Genomic DNA, 25,319 nt, shown 5'->3' with positions numbered 1-25,319 from the left:
ATGGGATATTGTTTTGAATTAGATCTAATTAAACTGAATTGCGACATGAGCTTTCTTCACATATGTATATTAAGGTTGAAAATTGAAAAGCTACTACTCTCTGACGAGCAGCTGGTCATTCTCATTCTCCCCTTCCTCGTTGGCCTCCACTGTTATATCCGGTTCAGGCTCATCGTCCAATGTGACTGGTATGCAATTAGAAAAGACATGCGAGTTATTTTCCGGGACAGAAATCTCAACGTACCATGTGGCCTGATCAGGAGACTCAGGAGAAATGCTAGACCGAAAACAGCAGCAAGAGAAACAAAGACTGTCTGTGGATAAGTCGCAACAGTCATGCTGTAAATAAGGTTGAATATCGTGGGAGCAATCACCCGAGCAAGTGCATGAAGCAGACCAGTTGCACCAAGAAGTTGTCCGATGCGGTCATGAGGCACATGCTTGGTGAGAGACGATTGCAGGGTCGGAGAGCCCATTCCACCCAGGGAGGCAACAGCGCCGGAAAGAATCATCATGGCTGGATGTTTGCTCATTGCATATCCAACGTATCCTAAGACATCGAATATTATCGACAATCGAATTAAGATGACATCAAGTATATCAGATCCGCGGATGGTCCCGTCATCGGGGGCTCGAGTCCGGAAAAAGTAGGAAACAACCGGGAGAACGACAAATAGATTGATCACTCGAACCACATTGATGATTCCCACGAAGAGACTGGATTCCACGTTGCCCCAGTTGAATATGTATTCGGCATATATGATGATCACTTGCATAGTACCCATAGCCACGCCAAAGACAGCAGTGTCTATCGCAGCGATCAAGATGATATTTCGTCGAAGAGCTGGACTGGCACCTCGGCGGGTTGGGAACAAGACACTGGGGCGACCAACCGCAGGGAATAAGATTGACAGAGGTGTGATGAGGTTCATCGGGTTGAGGGAGGCCAAGGAGAACCATTTCGACGCTGTCGTATTAGCTTTCTTTGTGCGATGCCTTTCCCGGGCAGCCAGCTGGCGTTTCTTGGAAAGAGACTCGGGAACGATAAGAAGGATCGAGAGAACAAATGTTATGTGGAATGCGAGGCCTATCAAGAACACAATCAAGGTATTTCCGGTTTTTTGAATCACGAATGCGGCTCCGGTTGGTCCAGCTGCGATACCCAAGAACAGGGCGCCATGGAATAAACCAAAAGCGACACTGCGTCGATCTGGGGGCGTACAATCCGATGCATATGAATGGATGAGAGCTTGAGCGCCGGTGAAGGAGCCACCTAGGCCATCCATCATGGCACCAATGAAAAGTAAGTTTACTGACATATATTCAGGCCATTTGGCTAGTATAACAGTGATAGCCTCATTGAGAACAGCTCCTGTCGCGCCCAGCGCGATCATTCTGGTCCGCCCATAACGATCTGACAAATGTCCCAGACGAGGACTAGCAAGTGCCGAGATAATACCTGTGATGAGGTTCAGATATAACTGAAATCGCGCTACTAAGGACTGAACCTCCGGAATTCGACACTGGGCGTTATCTTCCCCAAAGATGACAGGGAGATACGTAAATTGGGAATCTCCCAAGGATTTCTCTGAGAAATAGTCTCGACAGATCAAGGAGACAATCAAATTGATTCTCGGGACTGCAAGGCCTCCAAAACCCAAGGTAAAAAGCAGGCCAAATGGCAACAGCCACCAGATCTGAGATCGCCATCAGATACTGCATGCAAAGGGCTCAACGGCGATCATCACTCACATGTGGTCTCCTCCATCGAGGTCGAATCTCTACCTCATCCGAATGTTCATCATCGCGTGGAAATGCGTTGTCCGCATAATATTCATCATCCCCAGCCAATAAAGGCTCGGTGTGTACATGTAAGGGCGTGTTTTTAGTGACCGCGCTCGAGGTCGTGCCTTGCGCCCGTTGCTGAGCGTCAAGAGCGGGTTCGCCCGCAAACAGCTCTTCGTTCTCCATAGTTGTAAATGAGAAAAATAATCCGGAGGTCGCAATCACCTACAGCATTGCGTAGATTAAATGGAAGCACGCAATGGTTTGGTCAGGATGACCGGTCCATCTAACGTAGCAGCAGGGATAACCTCGGGAGGTGGGGAGAAGACTGCCCGAAATCCGTCCTTATCAACTGGCAAAGTGGTCAGTCTCCACTTCAACGTCAAGACATTCCGGAATTCAACTGGTTGGAAAGTCCGGATTATCTAGAAGGCTTTTTGATCAATCCTGCTTTTTGGTATTTGATCATTTGTCAGCAGCGGCAATAGAAGAATAGAAGACCGTTGAAACTAGGAAAGGATGCACGGACATTAATGTCCTGTTCTGCAACGCATACATAGTAGATATCGCTCCCATTGAATACTACACAGCCGAATTTGGTTCCGCGAGAGAGATTCTGGTAATAAATTAGATTGAAAAAAGGTGCGATCGTGTATTGCCCAATACTAATGGACTACTTATAGTGTAAATATATACTAGCGGTGTGAATCGCATAATACGCAGTCTAGAATGCGACATATAGCCCAACGCCTGAAAATCCTGACCCAGAATTTTAAAATTACATGCTTGATCTTAGTCAAGTATTTGATAAGCCCCGGTAAAAAGCTTGGCTTCTTACAAGACCAGCGACTGATGTTGCTCGCCAGCGAAGAACTTTTTCTGCTCCAGGCAGCGCTCACTGCGGCATCCCTGGCAACGCAGAGTCATCTGAGCGGAGCAGGGCTCTCCCTTCTGCAAATGCTCGTGAGCAAGATCTGCCAGACCCTGGATGAAGACGGGGTTGCCATTCAAGCTCTCGGCGCGCTTGACGCCTGGGCTATTAGCCTCCTCCATGACTTCCAGATCCAACTCGTACAAGGTCTCGATATGGTCGCTAGTGAAAGCAACGGGCACGAGGATAAGATCTGATTGGCCACGCTTCACATATTCCATCACAGTGTCTTGGGTTTGGGCACCAAGCCAGGCCTTGGGGCCGACCTGGGATTGCCAGCATAGTCGGTAAGGGTTGCTGAACTTCAGACGTTGCATAACAGCGTGAACAGTCGCGGCCACTTCGGCAGGGTAAGGATCACCTTTATAGAAAATCAGTCAGTACTAGTCGATCACTTCATAGCATGATGAAACAACTTACCTCGGTTAACGACATCCATAGGCAGACTGTGGGCAGAAAACAGCAACACCACCTGATCCCGCTTCTCCTCAGGGTAAGTTTTCAACTGAGCTTCGATATTCTGGGCAAAAGCTTCAACAAGGCCGGGGTGCGTAGGCCAGCGATCAATGACACTCCACTGGATGGCGCCGGCCGGGTCTGCATCGCCATTAACACGCTTGCCCTCAAGGCGGGTACGCCACTTCCATAACTCATTCAAAGAGCTACCAGTTGTGGAACAAGAATATTGTGGATATTGAGTGAAAGCAACAGCACGGCCACCTTTGCCGTTTCCAAATCCATCGGCGAGTAGTTGGTTGTACATAGTCTCAGTCAAAGGTGCGGCGTATCGAAATGCGACGTAAGGCTTATGCGGCGCGGTCTCTGGAGACATCTTATCCAATAATTTACACATCTCGGAGCATTGGTATTCTGACCACTTTCGAATTGGAGACCCGCCACCAATATCTGCATATTGTTTTTGAATCTTCGGGGTTCGTCGCCGGGCGATCAGTGGTCCGAGATATGATTGAAATCGTCCGAGAGGAATCAAGTCTCCATCAGCCTGGAGTAAGCATGGAAAATCAGACGTTAACCTTTGTATACAAGGAGAAAACTGGAGCGTTCAAAAGTGACAGCCAATTCTTGGTGGACATACAAAAAGGCGACTGAGAAAGTCTTCCACCTCGTCCGTCGTTGACGGTCCACCCATGTTCATAAAAACCATCGCGGTCGGCCCTTTGGAGCCCGTAGCATCTTGAGTAACAGGCGGAACCACAGTTGCGAGGTTGGCCCTCTGAGTTTTATTAAAAGCGACGCAACTCCAGCCCAGTGGCCGGAAGCCGGAGGTGGCGGCACTGGTCAATAACCGCCGAGGGATCGCGAGCGGACTGCGAAAGGCCATCGCGTAGATATATGTTCGAAAAACGAGACGTACTGTCCAGAATTAGCAAAAGCGAGTTGGTTTCTTCCTGATAAACAAGATCTGTAAAGTTCGCAGGGTGAAAAGCAATTGACTTGGATGGAGTGGAAGCCAAGTTGTCCCAACATCGACTTTCCAACTTCCGCGGTCCGTCCAGTCTTTTCCCGTCAGCCAATCATCGTGTGGCTGGTGTCAGCAAGCTCCGAGGCGGTGAATCACATGACTTTCGCGTTTCCCCCGCGTTTTTCGCGTCGAAAAAGGCAGCCGCGGGCGGAGGCTGCCTGGCGGTGGGCCACTATTCACCTGAGGCTCGCATTACTTCATTACTTGATATCTGGGTGTAGTTTTCATTTCTTTCATATCACACACAAGCCAACACCATGGCCGACGACAATTACGTTCGTGAAGGAGAGGACGTTGATGAAGAAGAAGTTGACGAAACTGTGAGTTCAATAAAGACTGAGGAGCAACTCAATGATATACACATGAAAGCTCTCAGCTAATACCAAACTTCTGGTGACAGAACTATCGATCAGTTAAGGATGCTGTTCTGTTCGCTATTGATATAAGCAGCTCGATGCTCACTCCGCGCCCATCGCATGACCCAAAGAAACCCACTGAAGTGTCCCCAGCATCGGCTGCCCTCAAATGCGCGTATCACTTGATGCAGCAGCGCATCATATCTAATCCCCATGACATGATCGGTATTCTGCTTTACGGCACTGAGTCTTCCAAGTTCTACGATGAAGGTGGAGAAGATAGTAACGACGTATCCTATCCCCATTGTTATCTGTTTACCGATCTCGACATCCCATCTGCAGATGAGGTAAAACACTTACGAGCTCTAGCAGAGAGTGAGGAAGGAGCCCAGAAGATACTCACACCATCAAAAGAGAGAGTGTCCATGGCCAACGTCCTATTTTGCGCAAACCAAATATTCACTTCGAAAGCCCCAAACTTCCTCTCTCGACGACTATTCATTGTCACTGACGAGGATAATCCACATGAGGACGATAAGACTTTGCGCTCAGCTTCATGTGTCCGGGCAAGAGATTTGTACGATCTTGGGGTGACGATAGATTTGTTTCCTATTTCACGACCGGATCATGAGTTTAACACCTCCAAGTTCTACGACGTGCGTTCTAGCCTGATTTATTTTCGTTTGATAACCCGACAAGACTAATTTGATTGTAGGATATTATCTACAAAGCGGCGCCCAGCGACGGCGAGGCTCCGATGTATCTACAGCCAGATACAAATACAGCGACGGGCAAAGGGGATGGCCTCTCGCTACTCAACTCCCTCTTGTCGAGTATCAACTCACGATCGGTCCCCCGACGGTCACTCTTTACAAACGTCCCATTGGAGCTTGGACCCAATTTCAGGATCTCTGTTAACGGCTATCTTCTGCTAAAGAAGCAAGAGGCAGCGCGCAGTTGCTACGTTTGGCTCGGCGGGGAGGCTCCACAAATTGCCAAGGGTATCACTACCCAAATGGCAGAGGATACAGCGCGAACCGTGGAGAAATCTGAAATCCGAAAAGCGTACAAGTTTGGAGGTGAGCAAGTCTCCTTCACCACGGATGAGCAACAGGCGTTGAGAAATTTCGGAAGCCCCATCATCCGAATTATTGGCTTCAAGCCCGTCTCTGCCCTACCTATCTGGGCGAATGTGAAACATCCTTCCTTTATTTATCCATCGGAGGAAGACTATATTGGTTCAACTCGAGTTTTCTCGGCACTGCAGCAAAAGCTTTCCAAGGATAAAAAGCTAGCTCTTGTCTGGTTCATTCCTCGCAAAAATGCTACCCCTTGTCTGGCTGCTATGGTTCCTGGAGACGAAAGAGTTGATGAGAATGGGATTCAAAAAGTACCGCCTGGTATGTGGTTGATACCCCTACCATTTGCCGACGATGTCCGGTCCAGTCCAGCATATGCCCGACATGTCCCTCCGGATGACCTTGTCGACGCAATGTGCAGTGTCATTGGGCAACTCGAACTTCCGGGAAAGGTCTACGATTCCCAGAAATATCCAAACCCTTGTAAGGCCCGCTACACACTCTGGATGATGGTCAAAGAAACCTAATCATATGGGCAGCTCTTCAATGGCATTACCGTATTTTGCAGGCTCTGGCACTGGATGAGGACGTTCCTGAAACACCCGAAGATAAAACAACGCCCAAATATCGACAGATTGACAAGGTAAGCTTCATTGCTTGGGACGAAGAGGTCATGGTGTACTAATTTTGATCGTCCAGCGTGCCGGCGATTATATTTTGGCATGGGCCGAACTCGTCGAGGAGAAAGCCCAAAAGATGTTTGCTGGGACTGCTGCTAGTACAAAGTCAACTCTAGTCAAACGAGGACCAAAAGATCGAGCCGAGCAGACGGGAGATACCGTTGATCCCCCAAGCAAGCGGGTGAAGGTTGAAGGTGGAACTTCCAGCCTCGACCATGATGTCAAAAGGTCCTTCGAGAAGGGAGCTGTCGCAAAGGTGAGCTACTACTTTGGCATCAGACACAATAAAGGCATATAGACTAACGAGATTGATTCTAGCTTACTGTGTCTATGCTTAAAGAGTTTCTGACCGCTCATGGCCGCGCTACAGCTGGAAAGAAAGCGGATCTTGTTGATCGAGTGGAACAATTTTTTGAGGAGAAGATGTGAAAGGGTCGTACGAACTGGTGCTAGCATTCAACTCAAAAAATACTTAACGAATTACGACGACAATCTTCCATTCAGTTTTGTAATCATAGTCCAACTTCTAAGTTTACTGCAAATGAATCAAGTTGCGGGCGAGAGGATGATCAGATACTCAAAGGATTGAATGGCTTGAGGATGGGTGACGCGTCAGCAAAGGAACAAAATTACTATGCAAGATATCCTGAAACTGAGTGTATGCAGCCTGACTAAATTTACCTGACGAAAATGTAGTTGATTGGTGGACAGCTTATCAGATCGGATTACTGAAAGACTCCTGTACTAATGTCCGAATGTTGATTTTATTGGTGATGGACAGGTATACATGGTATTGGCCAATACTTCTTCGAACTTGAACTGATTGCGAATAGTATAATTTCAATCACTGTGAATTTGCTCTCATAAGCGAAGCGGTTATGCAGTAAACTCTATAGACATTTGGCCAAAAACGAGAGTGGTCACTATTCTATCACTGTACAAGTTATACACCGAACGATCGAATGAGGATGTCCCCTCATGGCGCTTGAACGCAGTCGAATCAAATCTTTCCAAAAATCCATATGAACTCCAGGGTCTGTCTAACAAAGAGACGTCTGAGATAGTAAACGAATGAAAGTCGAGCAATGGGTATCGAAAATATCGGCGATGTGGAGTCGCCGTAAATCAAGAGGATAAATGAGTCGCGGAGATGTATAAAAACAATTCGATATCAACATTTGCCATAGACCTGACAGTAGCAAAGCTGTTCATCGGGACAACTAAAGAAAAGAAGTGTTAGCTCATTCAATCTCCCACACCCAGTTCTTATCGGACCATCACTTACTAGACTGAGTTCATTCCAAAGATAACATGGTATAAGAATTCCATCACCCGTCCAGACGAAGCATCATTCAACTCAGTCTCAATAAGCCATTGTCGAAATTTAACATAATCTTCCCGCGGCCGCGCAAGCACCTGACTCCGCGAAACCGCAAATTGAGCACAGCACGCCGTACCAATCTGCTCTGGCTTTCGCATATATCTCTGCCCATATGATTCGGTCTCATACGGCGACGACGAGTTAAGTGGTGGCGTACTCGTACCCTCGAATAGATCCCACCAAACCTGCTCGGTAACATGTTTATTGAAGCGATGACTTTCTTTACATCCGGGATTCCAATTGCAGCGAAGATTCACATATCCGTTTTGTTGGACGAAGGACGTTTGAAGTGTGCGCATGGCTATAACATTATCGTGGAGAGGAGCGTCGACATGCCATGCCATCAAGAACCCGGCGCGATGGGCGTGAAGAAACGCGATTGTTGAGGGAAGTTCGTAGTAATGATCAATAACGTAGGTAAGATATGCCATAGATTCATGGCCTTTGTTCATAGGGGTCGTGAGGATTTCGTTACTGGATCGCATTGCCTGGGAGGGATTCACGGTGTAGATAGCCCGTTGCCAACTATTGTAGAAGGGCCAAGTTAGTTATGCGTTTGCGCAAAGCTTCAAGATAACAAGGCGCGGTGATACGTACTCTGGAAGTTCTTCCTGGACCCATTCTGTATGTTCTTCTGCCAACTTGGCCATCACTATGACTTTATCACTTGGAGTGCCATAGACTGGCACTGGGCTTTGAACGACTTCATTGCGGTCCAGCCACTCGGACAAATATGCGCCAGCGCGATATTGGTTACAGATATCTTGAAGATGAGTTTCCAAAAGATATAGTGAAAATAGTAGCATAAGCGAAATACATATCGCGAATCTTAATCCACCTTTCATGGTGACCACAAAGAGGGGGATGAGGCGATAGTATGGAGGAATTCAATCTGAGATGTCAAGTCGAATCCTTTATAAAAAATTGCGAATGTCACCTCAACCGAGGCCAATAATCCATTGAGGGTAGAGGCATGCAAATATGTAGACGTGGGCTCCAAAATGGAATGAAGAGACAAGGCAGACCAGATTGATAATGGTTGTAAACCAGTGAGTAAAAACAAAAAGGCAGAGCCCGATACCCCAGAGGGAAAAGACTGATATTCAGAAAATAGAATGCAGGAGTGAAAGTGTTAAGAGAGAAGGGTAAGGAGAAGGAAAAGTGGAATAGGAATATCTTTGCCAGGCGATCTGGAGGTAACGTCTAGTGTAAAAAGGCAAGACAGAAAGGGAGGGGGCAAACCCCAGGACACTACTCGGTAGGGTCCTTTTCGCCATACGGGAGTCTAATCCACGTTTAACTTTAATATCGCACTCTACACCCACGTCATTGGTCGCAAAAGAGGTGGTTCAGGGGATCTGAAAGGACCACTCAATGCAATTAGACTGGGGGGGGAGATACTGGATGCACTTGCTTTTGACCCTTAGTAGAAAGCTTGGCTCGGGCTTGCGTAGCGCGTCCCGCCTCTCTCCCTCTCTGTCTCTCAAAACCGACTGCGGGTCCAGGAATAGGAAGAATATGATTGGGGACAAGTGGAGTGAAGAATGGGGAAAGACTGCGCAAATACCGCCGATTGCGCAAGGATGATAGTCAATTTCCAAACCAGCGAGCATGGACCCCCGTCTAAATGGACGGAAGGGGTGCGAGGATTCCCTTTGGCGCCTGTGATGAGTTCCATGGTCTGCACGTGGCGAGCAGCCATTGTCTTTGGAAGAATGCAAGTTGACGAGAGTGAAGTCGTCTGGAAAAAAGTGCTGCCGTGAAGCATTGCCGCGGAGTACGTAGGTCTCCACCACGCTATTGGTTAGCGCCATGTGGCTATGTGGAGTGTCGCAAGACTGTCCCCCCTAAAATTCCATGGAACCATTATCGGCATACATTGGCGGTTGCTGCTGCTAACCCTCCTCCCTCGGGACCCATAATCAATGACCATTGTGATGTCGTACGGCCTGCTCGACCAGTTCATCATCCACAGTGTAGTCGGCCATCATATCAGAGGAAATCTCAATCCAAGTGTCCTCCATGATAACAATTAATTTGAGTTCTGACACATGGACGGCACAGTGTGGCGATGACAGACTGGACCCACCACGTCCATGGCCAAGGTCTCGATCAGCAGCCGAGTCAATGGTACCGCCGCTTTTGGCTCGCGGTGTTGCTCCGGTAGAATGAGGGGACTGGAGAAATCAGCAAAAGAGGGGAGTTCTTGTCCGTGGATGTTGGAGTGACACTGCCCCAGGTGGGAACGTATTGTACAGTGTGAAACGTAGACAGGTTAGTTAGAGGTCAGTGGGAAGCGAGTCTATTTGAACCGGACATTGCGTCAGGTTCTCGAAACCCTTACAGTACATCGAATGTGGGTTCTTTTGTTAACGCGTTTGGGCCATTCCTGCATCGATAAAGTCATTATCTAGTTTCACTGCCACCAGGAAATACGTATCGGAGCACAGGCCGGCGAAGACGCCTCATCAGTGGCGGGGCACATCCATATCACGTCTATGTATCATGTCGCCGTTGGTTGCCGTACTGTATGGCTAGCAGATCCGCGGAGTTGAAGTCTGTACGAACTTAACCGGGACTTTGGGGTTTTGTACTGAGACGTCTTGACAGGACGTGTGGAGGTGTTCGGTGGATTCGAAAGAAAGTATGTTGGAGACTAAGAGAGGTGAAGTTTTGCGGGGGAACTAAACTTAGTCAAGCAACACACCATCAGTGCCAACACCTGATGGTTCTCTACAAACACTACCGGGGATGGCCTGGTGATTTCAAGTCGATTCATCTAAAATGGGCAGCATATTTGACTGTGGCATCTTCGCATGGAGACAGTTCAAAAGTTCTTCTAAGTAACGATAACTACCGCTCGTGATCATATTGTGTACTATGTAGATAGATTGGACACTACTGGTCTTCAAGATAGTTCGAGTATACATATTTCACTATCGGAAGAGGTATAATTCCTCATTCACAAGTCATACTGAATTCAAACAGCCCATTTGCTAAGCATTATTATCATATGGCACAGTCCAGCTGCAGATCATTCCAATATTTAATCTTCTTCCTCCTCATCACTGACCTCCTCTCCTTCCGCAATCGCCTGCTCGCGTGCTTTGCGCGCGCGCTCACGCTTTTTGTCTAGAAGAGTATTCAACTTCTTTGCGACATTAAAAACACCTCCGGTACCAGCCCCGCACGCTGCACAGTTTGGATTCTTGCGATAGCGCTGTAAGGCACACGATTCGCAAAAGTAGTGACCGCATTTCGTGATGATGGGATTCTGGTAGGGTTTTTTGCAGATGATGCAAGCAAAAGGAATACTCTCAAGTAGCTCATCGTCATCTTCATCTTCATCGTCTTCAGCCATTTTGCCGGCGCCTTTCCTTTGAGATACCACTCGTCCACTTAATTTTTTGCCATTCGTTCCGATCTCCCAATCGCGATCTAATTCCCAACCTTGTTTATAGTCTTCACGCGCATGGAGGAATTTGCAACTAAAAGTATTGTCAGTATTGGCTAATGGATATATGCTTGAAAGAATGCAAGGCGGGTTGGGATGACTTACGAATCTCCGAAACCACAGAATCTAAGAAGCCGTTAGCATATGTTCACAAATAATCGTGTAATAGGAACCATGGCACTAAAATACATACCCAGTCTGTTTGTAGTCCTTACACACATCCGGCGCAAAATCCATCACGGTTACTGTTCGTACATTTGTAGGTGCTTTCATCGGACCAAATTGCTTGCTCGGCGCATCGGGGTTCTTCCGGATAAAAGATTGATAGTTGGCTGTTCCTTTATAGGTTCCGTCTGCGGTCAATTCAACAGCATCGTCTTGGTCCGTCTCACGAGACCTAGTAGATCCAAGAAGGTTCTTTGCGCTGAGATCCTCATCGTACCAGTTGGAGGATTTGGTTGCATCGTTACTGGAGGTCAAAGGAGCTGGGGCGGCGGCAGACGGTTGTTCAGGTTCCTTATCCTTTCTAGCATTAGTAGCAGAAGAGGCTGTCACGGCGACATTCTTGCGACGTCTCTTAATACGGCGGCCTTCATCATCATCAGACGAAGTGAAGCCAGAATCCGAATCGGAGGCGGGCGGCGGAGTGGCGGGCTTCTTGCGCAAATTGGCCTTGGGTTTGGAGCGCTTTTTAAAACCAAACTGTGGAACAGCTTCAGTAGGTTCGTCGACCATGTTGAAGGAGATCGAGAAAAGAAGGGAGTTGACAAGAGATAAAAGATCTAGCAGAAATCCTCCACGACCACCATCAATTATCAATCATCCATTTCCAAAAAATGCCATGGCCATCTTCGGCGAAGGCTCTCGAAGGGATGACTCAGCAGTGCAAACAGTGCAAACAAACGCGTACAGGAAAACAACAACACAAAAACAGCAAACATCCGCAGGTAAGACAAGCAGTTGGACTATTGAATGTAAATAAAAAAAATATCTAAGTAAATATTTATACAAGAGAGAGAGAGAGAGAGTATATGTATCATACAGCAGTCTGCATCTTAACCCCCAATGCTGCAATAATGCTGTAGACAAGTGGCCCTCTAACAGACTATCAAACTATTAGCTGCGCCCTCGCCTCGTCAAACATCGTTTGGGCCAGAATCTCCTTCTTCCCTTTTGCTTCTCCCCCGCCCAAGTCGCCCATCACCAACCAACTGTCATCCACACTCCCTCTACAGTCTCCTTTTCCTTGTTTCGTTCTTCTGTTCAAGTCACTTGAATTCGTCTTTCTTTTTTCTTTTCTTTTCCCCGCGATTTGTTAATCTATCTTTCGTCTCAATATCCCGCTTCAGATCCCGCGGGTGGTCCCTCCTGCAGATCGCGCCAGTGTTATGTTCAGCTGTATCACACTTCTACGCGCCGATATCTGAGCGATCTTACCAGACTCCCACGCGGATTTGCGGAGTGTTTGTTGAGTCAATCTTCTTCCTCATCTTTCTAGTCTTGAGACTTTCGTTTTTATTTATTTCCGTTTCTTCTTCTTCTTCTTCTTCTTCTTCTTCTTCTCCGTTGCACCCGCTTTTTCGCACGTGGTGCCATCTGACGATCTGTGGTCGCTGGTCGGCTCAATAATTGTTGGACTTGGCGAGTCTTCCCCTGCGACACCATCTCGAAGCGCGCGGTCTCAAACGATGCTCCCGTGAATCATCACGGTCCCCACGTCGAAGAATCGCGCCAATTCCCGCACGTCTCTCTCGGCGAAACGATCTCTCCTCGCACAGCAGGGGGGATTCGGCCGCCGCGTGAGGCACGGTATCGCTACCTCGGATTATGAGCACCTCTACCACCGGAGCCAACAGCTCCCTCGCCTCTATGATGGAGGACCCATTCGTTTCCAATGCCGGACACAACCCCGCCCCCCGTGAAACCCATCGATACTCGTCTTTCGACACGCAACTCTTCAGTCTCAATGCCTCGTCACCCGCCCAGGCTAAACGTGCTCTCGAGGCTCACCTCGCCGAAACCGAACGTCGTCTGGAAGAGGCATCTAAATTAGGCACGGCCCTCATTGAACAACAGCGAGAACTTTCGGAGCAATTGAAGGAAGTCGAACAGCAGCAAGATGAAGGGGAGATGGGCCCCGAGCTGCGAAAACGACTGGCTGATTTAGAGCAAGAGTATAATGAAATTGGCCGGGAGTCAACGCGGGCTTTTTTGGGTCCGAAACGACTGGCAGGAGGCTCTGAAGATGTCCAATCGAGTACTCCGTCGTTCGACCAAAAGGTACCGCTGAAAACCATGAAAGTGTTTACCGTGGCCACTTGATCTAACGCTGTTCTCTAGTCCCCCATCAGCCCTGCACTTTTCGCTGGACAAGCGACAAACTCTCCAAGCAAAGTTAGCGTGCCATCTCGCAAACAACGCAACCAACCGTCGAACCGCGTGCATGATATTGAATTCGCCACAGAGATTTCCACCTCTCTGCTCGCCCAAGTTCGTCAATTGCAAGCACTTCTGGCTGAGCGCGAGGAGTCTCTCAAGTCTGTCAACCTTGAGAAATCACGTTTGGAGCTTGAGGCGGAAGGCTATGCCCAGCGTATTCGGGCACTTGATGACAGCGAACAGCGATATAAAGACGAGAACTGGGCTCTAGAGACGCAAACCCATGAGCTGATGGCGGCTATCCGCGATGCGACGGAACGCGAAAAGAAGCTTGCTAGCAGCCTCGACACCTCGAGCTCAGAAAAGAATGCTGTTGAGCGTGAATTGGAGGAGCTCAGGCAAACGAATGCGAAGCTGCTGGAGGACCATGCGGCGGCCCAGAAGTCGAACGATAGCGAAGTCCACCTATTGCGCCGCAATTTGAATGCCGGTGATCTGGAAAAATCGGCCCTTCAGAAGAAACTTGAAGAACTCACGTCGCAGAATCAAGAGCTGGCCAAGGCGGTTGCTATGCGTATTCGTCAACACGAGTCTCAGGGTTCTCGAGAACTGCCAGATGACATGAACGGTGACGAGCCCGAACAAACCACCCCGGACAATTCTCCGCCCCCGTCTCCGAACAAGTTCACCCCTCGACACAACCATTTGGAGTCGGAAACGCTCAAGAGCTCCCTTGGACATGCTCATCGGATGATTCAGAATCTTAAGAGCACCATTCACCGAGAGAAGACCGAGAAGATCGAGCTGAAGCGCATGCTTCAAGACGCCCGGGATGAGGTTGAGCAACGTCGCCGTGAGAGTGCTGCTCCCAATGGAACCAAGAAGTCCCTCAAGAAGAAGGATGATTCTTTCCGGAAGCCTGCACGACCCGACCTTTTGGGTGCAGGTCGCAAGGAAACATCGATGGTTGAACTTCATGACACTGACTGGGACGACGAGGCTGGTCAAATTAGTCCATCTCGCTCGGTGGCAATGAATAGCTCTAGAAACCGCTCTGGCGCACGCTCGCCTGATGAACCCAGCGACGTCTACCAGACTGCTACCGAGGCCGAGGACGGGTTCGAGACTGCAAATGAACGTGCAACTGCAACTGAGAGCGAGGCATTCCAAACTGGTGTTGAGAGTATGGCAGATGATAGCAGCGATTCCGCAGATCTCACTGAAACCGAGAACAATGTCCAGACTACTCCACGAAACCGCGTTGCTTCCTCTATAGTGATGGCTAAGGCCCGTGATCGGACTTCCTATCATAGCTCGGCCTCTACATCAGATGATGATGAGACCGACAGTGGTTTCCCCTCGCCAAGTCAAATGTCTTCTGTCTCACGCCCTCGCGTTCGATCGAAACGGAGTGTACTCAGACGCATTCGCCCGTCTGGGGAGGCTCCTATGGCTTCTAGCAGCCGCCCATCTAGCTCTCGCAACTCTCCTGCGCCAAGCTTTGAGCAAGAACCAATGCCTCAAGAAGGCCAGAGTCTCTTCGCAGAACTACAGGAGCTTGAAGGTGGCGATGAGGACGAGGAAGAAGGGGCCGCATCACAGGCCTCGACACCGCGTATGCAAACTACTCCAGGCTCCCGCAGACCTTCTGATATCAGCCTGAGCAATATTCCTAAGCCTGTTATGGTCGACAGCGGTATGATGACAGAGCCTTGGGAGCCACAGACGAATGGTTCTCAGGTTCCTGTGCCTATTGTCACAGAGACTACCCCTACCGAATCGCCAGCTACTCCTCAGAGAGCCCAAACAATGGAGCGTGGAATTGACATTGAGTCGGAGACTCCCAAGCTTGTTAGCTCTGGTACTCAGTGGACACCACTGAAAGGACCTGTCGCAGACGCTGACCACTTGACTAATGTTCCCACGCCTCCCAAAATGGCATGGGATGAAAGCGCCGGGCCCCAGCAAGTTGAGGCTGGCACCCAGGCCCAGCTTCCACAGATGGATATTGCAGCTATCTCTTCACAGGAGACGATACCCCTTGTGCCCAATTGGCCTACATTGGAAGTCTCGTATCTTGTTGGTGACGAGACTGCCCCTGTGAAACAGCAACTTCCTGAGCCTGAAATCCCCGAATTGGATCTGTCCTCCATCTCTTCACAAATCACCGAGCCCGTCATGGCCACTGTGCCTGAGCCCGAGCCAGTGATCGTGGAGCCTGTGAAACAATTACCCGATCTTTCCCTCTCTTCTTTGTTCACATATTCCACGGAACCTATACAGGCACGCCTCCCAGAGCCTGAACCCGTGGTGGAAGTCCCCGAAGCCGTTCTACCTGAATTCGGACTTTCCATCCTCTCTACCCAACATACTGAGCCCGTGGAGCCTCGACACCCTGAGCCTGCTCCCGCGCCAGAACCTATTGTCATTCCTGCGCCTATTCCTGAGCCAGTCATTCCGGAGTTGACCCTTTCCATGCTGGATCCGGCCTCTACGAAACCAATCGCGCCGAAGCTGGTCGAAATTCCCGTGCCAGAGCCATTGCCGGAGCCTGTAATCCCAGAGTATACCCTCTCCATGCTGGATTCCGCATCTACAGAGCCAATTGCACCGAAATTGGTAGAGATCCCTGTTCCGGAGCCCGTCATTCCACAACTATCTGTATCTTGGCTTGATCCAGCTTCAACAGCGCCAGTTGTGCCGAAGCCAATCGTCATCCCTAGCCCCCCCCAACCCCCTCCTTATCTGCTTTGAGTTCGGTCTCAACCCAACCTGTCAAGCATGTAACGCCAATTGCCCCTCTGATGGCAGAATTGGGCATCCAGACAGATCCTATTGACGAGCCAAAGGCTGCGGCGGCGGTATCCCTCGCTTCTAGTGAGGATGAGCCCGTTGAAGCCGCTCGTGATCTGGATGCTAGCGGTGCAAACGATCATCGTACAAGCATCGGTTTGGCTCTCAGTGATATGTCCGGCAACGCCTTGCCGCAGTCAGCCACGGAGAAGCCCGGGTTTGTTAGCACGGACCAAGGCTCGCAAACCATCCTCTCCTCCCAGCAGATCGATCAAATCCTCGTCGAGCGAGATGCATCGCGTCCAATTTCCTCTGCTGATAGCAAGTCCAAGGAAGCTGCTGCGATGGGAGCCGGTGCTGGTGTTGCTGGTGCTGCTGCATCTTTTGCCACACCCAAGCTTCGACCTCGCCCTCAGGCCCAGTCAGCTAGGTCCACGACGCCCGGACAGCATCGACCAGATAGCTCTACCAGTCAAACATCCGGTCTCAGCGCTCACCCTCCATTGCCTGCCGATCACCGCGAGGCCATTTTGGCCGCCGAAAAGAAGTCGATCGATGTGCCTCCATCATCCCCAGGTATAATGGGACCACCTTTGGCTCCGGCGTCAGCCTACCGTATGAACGTGCAAGGACCGCGCACACCTGGAGACCAAGGCCACCGACCAGGTTCAACAAGAACTGTGTCTACCCAGGCACGGATGAGAAGGAGCAGCCAGAGCCAGATGTCAAGACGGTCATCTGTATCTTCATTTGCTTCTGAGATAGAGGAGCGATTCAACATGAATCCCCACGCCGGCCCGATGCCCCATGGCTACGGACCCAACACTGATCCTCGTATGATTCAAGCAATCACGCAGACCATGATTGGTGAATTTTTGTGGAAGTATACTCGCAAAACTGGATCAGGAAACATGTCGTCGACCCGTCATCGACGCTACTTCTGGGTCCATCCTTATACACGCACATTATACTGGAGTGATCAGGATCCTCAAACGGCTGGAAAGAGCCAACTCAAAACCAAGAGTGTTCCGATTGAGGCTGTGAAGGTCCTTGCGGATGACAACCCGTACCCTCCTGGTCTCCACTGCAGAAGCTTGGAAGTTGTCAGCCCTGGTCGCCGGGTGCGATTTACCGCCACCACGAGCCAAAGGCACGAGACGTGGTTCAATGCACTGTCTTATCTCCTCTTGCGAGAGACAAATGACAACTGCGAAGAGAACGACAACAATGTTACTTTGGATGACATTGATGAGTTCAACCCCGGATTCCGCTCGGCTTCCCGCCAGACAGGTCGTATGTCTCTTGCATCCCACAATAGTCGTCGTCAAGCGCCAAAGCAGCAGCGCGCAGCATCCGCTATGTCCATGCGGTCTACCGGGACCCACGGACGCGCTTCCCCTGCATTTAGCTCCCCAGGCGTCAATTCTACATTGCAAGTACCCGATGAGGGACAGCAGAGATCCTCATCTCGTCTCAGCACTATTCTGACTGGTTCGATCCGAGGCTCAATCGCTAGCATGAAGGGACGCCAAGGTCAAGCTGGCAGTGTTCATGATGGAAGCCTTCGAGCCCAAGACAGTGTGGAAACTTTCAATCACGACGCTGAAGATGACGACCGACTTGAGAATGTACGTGCCTGCTGTGATGGAAAGCACGACGTTGGCTCCCTCTCTCGCACAAGCCGGTTTAGTCCGAGAGTTGATCGAAGCCATTCCCACCACTAATAAAAAGCATTGCGTTCAAATCAGCTTGGCCTAGTTTGTGGGCTGGTCCTCAAACCACGACGACGGCTTGCGTCAGTCATCTAATTGCCATGTGTTCCTTTTCCTAAACGAGCAACTCCCCTATTCATCACTATGCCGCCTTGCATACACTACGTCATGATAGAAGGCACGGTGATGGCCCTTATTACACCTGGAATCAATTTGGGTCGCGACTTTTCGCCTCCCATGTCTCTACACCTACTAGTACTACTCTTTTGAAAACTTTCCTTTCCTTTCCTGCATATCTCAGGCCAACGCATCATCTCCTATCCATCGTCCTTCATTGATTCATTTTCACTGCTGTGTATTCGTTCCAGCCATGTCCCAGTCTATTCAGACGACTTTGACTATAGTTCTTTTTTGTTGATAATTCCGTCTCGATTACTGTTCCACTCTTTTACCTGTGATCGTGTTCTCTTCATTGTTGTGCTATATGCACCAGAACGTGAGCCTTCTCAAAGACCCCATGTGCCAGTACTTGTGATCATCTTTTTTTTCCCTCTCTGCTTGTAGAAGTGTAGAGCCTCGTTTATATTTGATTAGCCATCATCTGTACAGATGCCGCCATGTCACGTGGTATTCCCCGCAGCCTATAAGATTGGATCAACTACATAGTACATACTTTTCTACTTTCTCCATCCCCCATCATCAGTTCAAAGACTAAGCAATCATGACGACTCCTCCACCATTTGGAGACAGAATCAAGTGTCTCTTTGAACCGGCTTACCTCCATTTATGGGCTATGTCTAGTGAGTGCATTTTTATTTTAGATACATCTCCGCTATAATTGTTCTCCTCGTGTACTTCGGCGTTTGATTTCATATCCGGTGTTTGAAAATAGCTTCACGAATTTCTGTTTGAGGAACGTTCACGACCTGTAGCATTCTTGATAAGATGTCAAAATGCTTGTATAGCATTTGTAGACATATCCATCCTGTCTATGTTCCTTTTGCTTGATAATGGAATTCATACAACCTCGCTAACAAGAATTTCGAAACAGGCTACATTCGGGTATGCAAAGAAACCATCTTCACGAAGGGCGATATCCTTGCCCCTCTTCTTCAGGTTCAACGACTGCGAGATGAAGCTTTTGGCCGATTCTGGGTCGAATTTTCCAGTACGTATTCTCACGTGGAACAATGACCATGTGAAGCATGAACAGAAGGACAAGTTTCTTCTGCGGATAAACTACCTTTTACTTCCCCGAGTAGCACCTCAAATACCAATTTCTACGTGGGATTTGCTAGACATTGTGAAATGGGCATTCCTTTTTTGTCGCATCTGTTCTACTTACCTTTCTTACTGACATGCCTTCTAGCTCCGCCTCCAGGTGCCGTCGCACCACCACCAACAGATGAAACAGGTGGTACCTTCACTCCGGGTGGAAATGTAAATGGATCATCAGATCTTATTCCTCCAATCCTGAGAACAGCCAGCGGAATAGTTCTGGACATCGGGCCCGGCACGGGTACACAAATGCCACTCCTTCGATCTCCAGCTATAAAAGCAATTTACGGTCCAGAGCCTTGCCAGGGTCTACATGAGAAACTCCAAGCCAAAGTCAATTCCGAAGGCCTTTCTTCCAAGTATCACATTCTACCCTGTGGCGCTGCATCTTCCGAACTTCTCCCTGCTCTTCGGGAAACAGGGACTGGGGTGGTGGATCAGCATGACCGGGATGGAACGGGGATTTTCGACACAATTATCTGCGTGCGGGTCCTTTGCTCTGTGCCTGAGATGGAGCGGACTGTCGAGGAATTGTATGCTTTGCTTCGACCTGGTGGGAAATTGTTGATTACGGAGCATGTTGTTAATCCGTGGCGCACGGCGAAGGGGTCATTATTGGGTCGGCTTGCTCAGGGTATTTATCAGACATTTGGGTGGAGCTTCTTTGTCGGCGATTGTGCGTTGAATCGAGATATTGAGTCGGCATTATTGAGAGCTGCAAAGAAAGATGGGGGGTGGGAGGTTGTGGATTTGGAGAAGAACTTTACTTGGTCTGTTATGCCGTACATCTCTGGAACTCTGGTGAAGAGGAGTGAGAAACCTTAGGTGGGCTGTACATTTGTCTATTGGCGATCAACTTTTTTTTTTTATTTTTTTAGAAAGGGCTGGCCATTATCTCACAAATATAAATATTTTATGTATTTTGGTATTTTAGGCACATTAGAGCTTGCGGGTCTGGGGTATTTGATGGCCAGAAAATCGGTAACACAAAAGGAGCGATTCTTGAGAGCTGTTCGGTACCGACCTAAAAGGCATCCATGAGATTCAAAACGCTACTGGCGTTAGGACTGCAATTCGTGTCAAGAGCCATTAAGACTGGAGTACCTGGTTTGCCATACCGGGCTATGGCACCAATGATTTTGAGCATGGGTGGGAAAGTGTTGATAGACTCTTGGTCATTAATTCCGATGTAGGTCGAAGAGAACTGCTGTTTTTGTATACCGTTGGCTAATGAGTACAGATCAAGAAACCCTCGGTTTATCGGTTTCAGTGTCAAGTTAACACCACTCTAACTGAAGACTAGAGATCTCGACAAGAAGCTCAAAAAAAAAAGCATTTTAATACAAAGTAAGCCAAGTTGCGAACCCGGCCGGTGATTTCAAAGATCGACGGACAGCACCCCCAAGGACTTTTTTTTACAAAATGGTCGTCAAATATTAGGCGCCGTTTGAGGCTTATTGAGAATGCAAAGCGTATCTGAAGATTATTGGATGGGATCAGGGTATCATAGTATGAAGAGTGAAAGCTTCACTATGTACAGAGAGTATAGATCGCTCGAATAAGCGTAAAGGGATTCGGGATTTAGTTAATACTGTACAGGCTTGGGTCGTCCAGGAGGCCAGAAATCAAAAAGGTCCAAGGCGTCGGATGTCCAAGGCCCCTGTTCAATTTCTTCCGCTGATTCGGGGGCCGTACTGAGAGCACTTCGCATGACAGTGGGCCGATGAAGACCAGATCTGGCAGTTAAAGCGGAGGGATCAGATAGTGATTTGCGCAAGGGTGCGTCGAGAGATCTTTTTGCGGACAGGTTTTGAGCAGGCGAAGGTAGGCTTTCTTTCGATCCTGCATGGGAAACGTTGTTCTGTCCAGAGTCAATGCCAGGGTTAACGACCATTTCTTCGAGAATGAATTGAGTTGACACCGAAGGCAGAAATTCCATATTGGTGGATGCCGGGTCTTGGGCGCTAGCATGTCTGCAGGGCGAATTAGTACAGCAGGCCTTATATTCTGCGAGCACGTACTGACGGCGACTCCTTGGGTTTCGGTGTCGATTGACTTCGTTTCTCGGGAGGGCCCATTACTGGTGGGGATGATTTTTGAGATGTATCGCTGGGCAACAGTGCGCTATACATTAATTTCCGACGAGGTCTATCAGTGGCCATGCGCAAGGTTTTGATGGGTTGCTGTGGGGGTTCTGTATCAGGTTGTGGTCGTGAGATTCGTGAATTTCGTAAAGAGTCATTATTATCTGGCGTAATGTGGGTGCTTTTGTTTTTTGTATGCGTATTTTGAGCATCTTGAGGCGGTGCCCTCGGCGGAACGGGTATGTTTCCGACAGGTCTTGTTTCTGAGGGTGGAGGGAGCGCTGGCTTTGCAAATATCGGAGAATCTTCTTGAGGCTGGATGAGCCTGGGCTGAGATGTGGAATTCGGTATAGAAGGTGCTCCTTTAGGCTTCCTCTGCGATTCCTCTGTGGGTATAACTATTGGTACATTTGATCTCGCTTTCTCTCGAGGTGTCGGGTGGCTTGGTGTCCTCGTCTGCTGTGGTTCTGTTTCTGGTTCTGATTCTGTCAAATCCACTACTCCGGACTGCACATTCTTGCTTCTGGTCGGTATTGTCCCCACCGAAACCTTGGGCCGTTTTGGAGCCGGCTCGGAGGGTTCTGGTCGACTTGTGACTTGGGGGTGGCGTTCTTCATATGGAGATGGCCGATATTCAGCTGGTGTGCGTTTGATGCCAAGAAGATCATTAAGTGAGCGAAAGGACTGCGAGCCTGAAGGTCGAGAGGAGGCGGGAGTCGGTGTGAAGCTGGGTGTAGCCGTTGGCATTGACGTTGTCTGTTTCTGGGAGCTTTGCGAATGCGAATGTTGCAGCTGTTGCGAGCTCATACGATTTGACGAAGGAGATGTCTGACTGGATTTCCTCTTTTCGAACAAATTGGTAAGGTCCTGCTGGGTTGTTCCCATTCGCTCGCCGACTTCTATCAAGACACCTTTGTCCAATTCCAACTCATCGCCATCTTGTACCTCCCCTGCAGACCGCCAGTGGTGGTCGCCAATATAATTACCATGCTCATCATATACCATTACCCGCTTATTAAAAGCATGGTATCTGAGGTAACCATCCTTCCAGCGTTTAGACTTGCGACGTAGATCGTGGGTGTATAAACAACGAAACTTGACGACCGATGCGGTAATAGGAGACTGTGAAGCTGGAGGCGCTGTTGCACGCGGGGTAGATATCGGCAAAGACATCTCCAACAGTAGTAAACCAAGATTTACACTGAACCACGCCGAAACATGCCGAGAATTGGAACAGAAGCTGGTCAAGTGGAGGAAGAGTAAAGAAGAGAAAGAGAAAGAGGAAGGCGGAGAGGAAGGCGGAGGGAAGGGCGGAGAAGAAGAGGGGGATTTGTTGCCTCAGGCGTACAGCCATTCAGGCACTTCTCCACTTTCCCGCTTCAACTTTCTCCAACCAATCGATCGTTTCTCCATTCAACTTTCTTCCTTCATTTGATACTCGAAGGGATCCACCGTTCTGCCTTACGATCAACACTGAGACTTACCTCAAGATGCATCCCAATGATATAATGTGAGGGACTGTGAACATATGAAAGATCCACCCCCTCACCCCTCCCCTCCTCTTTAACTGGGTGCTTTCAATGATGATCAATTGCTCCATTTCTATGCTACCATGTCCTGCATTGACTCATTTCACCTTGGCCCCCACGATAAACGCTCTGTTGGCGTGTCTGGAAGGATGCAGTTGCAGCAAACAGATCCATCGGATTCGTCTGATTTGCGATAATCCCAGTCTCAAGAGTGGAGTTCAATGCATTCCCCCGGTCAAAAATAATTCCAGCTTTGAAGGAGCCAGACAGCCCCCCCCTCCAAGAGCCGCAGGGAGGCTGAATTGAAATGAGATGAAACGTTTCGAATCTTCCTCCTACTTTTGCCTCCTCTTCCTTTTGGTTTCCTTTTCTCCTCACTCTGCCTTCTTTGCCCTCTACCCTTTCAATGAGTCTGACTGCTGGATCGGTCTAGAATTAATCTGAGAAACTCATTTTTTATTGTAAACTTGTTGCTCTTTGCTTCTTGAGTCTTGTTTCATCTGGTTTCCTACCCACCTCCGAAGTTCCTAAGGCCTAATTTGGGCTCTCTTTTTTTTTCATAATGCAGAGCATGCAGAAACGCTTTGGTCGAATGACCACCAAAAGAACTGCCGATGACAGCCAGGTTGCTGTCCTCTTAAAAGATTTCGAAGATGCGGATGTGTTGTTGTCTAAAGTAGGCAGCACCTTTTATTTCTCGAACGCGTGGCAAGATTGCTGACCTTGCTTCCCTTTTCCATTTTGAAGATTGCAGAATCCACAAGAGCCTGGCGTGATGCCTGGGTATCAATTGCAACTTACCAAAGTCGTATGGCCGATGAATTCGATGGATTCTATGCGCCCATCGTCGGCTCATCCGAAACACCCTCCCCGCATCGACCCAGGGAAACGGATGCCACCCTTGTGGGTCGATCCAACCGACTACGAAAGGAGTTTGATGAATTGCGCGAAGAGATGATCCAGGAACTCGATGTTGTGGAAGATAAGATGGCTCGACCTGCAGAAAATGCAAAAAGCTCTCTGGAACCTATGAAGAAGACAATCAAGAAGAGGAATGACAAGAAGGTATGTCGAGCTATACATGAATCAATAACAAATAACTCACCACCTTGTCAATTTGCAGGTCGATTTCGAAATATATCAAGGCAAGGTCGATGGCCTCATTCATAAACAGAAGCGCAGCGACCGTGAAAATGCCAACCTGTCAAAGGCGCAGCTGGATCTCGCTAGTGCCAAAGAGATATACCAAGCTGCGGATGACGACCTACGCCAACGTCTACCAACCTTAATCTCTCTACTTTTCTCGCTCGTTCCATACCTTCTCACGGCCCAGATCGAGATCCAGAACCGCATGCTAGGCACATATTATACCGTGATACTTGCATTCTGCGAGGAAACTGGACTACCAACTCCGGCAGATCCATTCGAACAGATAGTAGCAGACTTCCACAATGTTCATGATCCCACCCGAGAGCAAATCGAAAGCATGAACTGCCTCGTTCACGGCAAAGCACTTCGACAAGCACAGGCCAAGGATCAGCAGGCCAAGCGACCTTCTCTAGGTAGCCGCACTAGCAGCGTGGCTACCAATGCCTCGCGCCCATCCATTTCCTCTGTCTCTTCTATACAGGGTAAAATCCCAGCCAAGCCCCCGATACTCGCATCGAAACCATGTGCCTCGGAGATCCCCTCGCCCTCGCCATCATCTTCCTACATGGCATCACGTAGCTCAATCTCCGTTGCCAGTTCCTCGGCTACGTCTCCACTGCCTTCAGGGAACGGCTCGTGGGCGCCACCTCCAGAGTCTATGCCTCCTCCGCAAACAACGACCCCAATACCCGCAGGTGTGTCTTTTTCACCTGCTGCTCGTCCCACAGATCATTTCCAGCAGACTCGCCAGCACAGCTCGGTTCACTCTGGACCCAGCATACCCTTCACAAACGCCGAGCCTTTTGCCACGGCTGCTCTAAAAAAGAAGAAGCCTCCCCCTCCACCCCGTCCGAGCTTTGTCACTGCCCTGTATGACTTTGACGGGCAAGGCGACGAGGATTTGAGAATCAGGGAGGGCGATCGCATTCGCGTCGTGAAGAAGACAAACAGCACAGATGATTGGTGGGAAGGGGAACTCGCTGGCGTACAGGGGTACTTCCCGGCGAATTACGTCGAGTAGATGTGGCATGTCTGTTCGTTATTGAAAAATGAAAAAGATGACGGATAAATGGCAGGACGAGGATGAAGATTGGGCACGCGTATCCATTTCCAGGTTTTGCTTTGCTAGATTAATTGATACCTCGAAGTTTGCTTCTTTCAAAATAAATCAGTATTTCGGTGTATTCTTACTTGAGCTGCTGGACTTCCAAGTAGGTTCTTGGACGATCAAAATATATTTCTGGTA

The 25,319-nt window shown here is 49.1% G+C and overlaps 10 protein-coding genes across 10 annotated transcripts; 4 read left to right on the top strand and 6 right to left on the bottom strand.

Annotated features, from left to right (window-relative positions):
• Positions 1-93: 93 nt before the first annotated feature.
• On the bottom strand, positions 94-1,971 carry N7469_010875 (putative tetracycline-efflux transporter; the record flags this gene model as incomplete). The annotated part of the gene is made up of 3 exons (XM_056649780.1): positions 94-185; positions 245-1,697; positions 1,753-1,971. The coding sequence occupies 3 exons, from the start codon at positions 1,969-1,971 to the stop codon at positions 94-96; spliced, it is 1,764 nt and encodes a 587-aa protein (XP_056496911.1).
• Positions 1,972-2,619: 648 nt separating this feature from the next.
• On the bottom strand, positions 2,620-4,058 carry N7469_010874 (ferrochelatase HEM15; the record flags this gene model as incomplete). The annotated part of the gene is made up of 3 exons (XM_056649779.1): positions 2,620-3,077; positions 3,137-3,719; positions 3,813-4,058. The coding sequence occupies 3 exons, from the start codon at positions 4,056-4,058 to the stop codon at positions 2,620-2,622; spliced, it is 1,287 nt and encodes a 428-aa protein (XP_056496910.1).
• Positions 4,059-4,456: 398 nt separating this feature from the next.
• On the top strand, positions 4,457-6,743 carry akuA (uncharacterized protein; the record flags this gene model as incomplete). Its single annotated transcript, XM_056649778.1, has 6 exons — positions 4,457-4,519; positions 4,600-5,211; positions 5,271-6,117; positions 6,174-6,277; positions 6,334-6,570; positions 6,633-6,743. The coding sequence occupies 6 exons, from the start codon at positions 4,457-4,459 to the stop codon at positions 6,741-6,743; spliced, it is 1,974 nt and encodes a 657-aa protein (XP_056496909.1).
• A 742-nt stretch (positions 6,744-7,485) lies between these two features.
• N7469_010872 (DUF3431 domain-containing protein) lies at positions 7,486-8,540 on the bottom strand (the record flags this gene model as incomplete). Its single annotated transcript, XM_056649777.1, has 3 exons — positions 7,486-7,534; positions 7,600-8,220; positions 8,293-8,540. 3 exons carry the CDS (start codon positions 8,538-8,540, stop codon positions 7,486-7,488), a joined length of 918 nt encoding a protein of 305 aa, XP_056496908.1.
• Positions 8,541-9,617: 1,077 nt separating this feature from the next.
• On the bottom strand, positions 9,618-10,102 carry N7469_010871 (uncharacterized protein; the record flags this gene model as incomplete). Its single annotated transcript, XM_056649776.1, has 2 exons — positions 9,618-9,872; positions 10,040-10,102. The coding sequence occupies 2 exons, from the start codon at positions 10,100-10,102 to the stop codon at positions 9,618-9,620; spliced, it is 318 nt and encodes a 105-aa protein (XP_056496907.1).
• A 639-nt stretch (positions 10,103-10,741) lies between these two features.
• On the bottom strand, positions 10,742-11,884 carry N7469_010870 (U2-type spliceosomal complex subunit CWC24; the record flags this gene model as incomplete). Its single annotated transcript, XM_056649775.1, has 3 exons — positions 10,742-11,183; positions 11,255-11,275; positions 11,343-11,884. 3 exons carry the CDS (start codon positions 11,882-11,884, stop codon positions 10,742-10,744), a joined length of 1,005 nt encoding a protein of 334 aa, XP_056496906.1.
• A 1,092-nt stretch (positions 11,885-12,976) lies between these two features.
• Positions 12,977-18,045, top strand: N7469_010869 (putative nuclear migration protein (ApsA); the record flags this gene model as incomplete). The annotated part of the gene is made up of 3 exons (XM_056649774.1): positions 12,977-13,429; positions 13,490-16,189; positions 16,252-18,045. 3 exons carry the CDS (start codon positions 12,977-12,979, stop codon positions 18,043-18,045), a joined length of 4,947 nt encoding a protein of 1,648 aa, XP_056496905.1.
• A 709-nt stretch (positions 18,046-18,754) lies between these two features.
• On the top strand, positions 18,755-20,136 carry N7469_010868 (class I SAM-dependent methyltransferase; the record flags this gene model as incomplete). The annotated part of the gene is made up of 3 exons (XM_056649773.1): positions 18,755-18,833; positions 19,085-19,201; positions 19,403-20,136. The coding sequence occupies 3 exons, from the start codon at positions 18,755-18,757 to the stop codon at positions 20,134-20,136; spliced, it is 930 nt and encodes a 309-aa protein (XP_056496904.1).
• Positions 20,137-20,896: 760 nt separating this feature from the next.
• Positions 20,897-22,568, bottom strand: N7469_010867 (DNA helicase ZGRF1-like domain-containing protein; the record flags this gene model as incomplete). The annotated part of the gene is made up of 2 exons (XM_056649772.1): positions 20,897-21,284; positions 21,337-22,568. 2 exons carry the CDS (start codon positions 22,566-22,568, stop codon positions 20,897-20,899), a joined length of 1,620 nt encoding a protein of 539 aa, XP_056496903.1.
• A 918-nt stretch (positions 22,569-23,486) lies between these two features.
• N7469_010866 (BAR and SH3 domain-containing protein) lies at positions 23,487-25,094 on the top strand (the record flags this gene model as incomplete). Its single annotated transcript, XM_056649771.1, has 3 exons — positions 23,487-23,600; positions 23,672-23,989; positions 24,048-25,094. The coding sequence occupies 3 exons, from the start codon at positions 23,487-23,489 to the stop codon at positions 25,092-25,094; spliced, it is 1,479 nt and encodes a 492-aa protein (XP_056496902.1).
• Between the last annotated feature and the right edge of the window lie 225 nt (positions 25,095-25,319).

Source organism: Penicillium citrinum (assembly GCF_028827155.1).
Source record: "Penicillium citrinum strain IBT 23319 chromosome Unknown utg000009l:1.0-4274883.0:1.0-4276374.0, whole genome shotgun sequence".
NCBI lineage: Eukaryota > Fungi > Ascomycota > Eurotiomycetes > Eurotiales > Aspergillaceae > Penicillium > Penicillium citrinum.
Note: the sequence above shows the minus strand (reverse complement) of the source record. Positions and strands in the feature narration are given on the sequence as shown.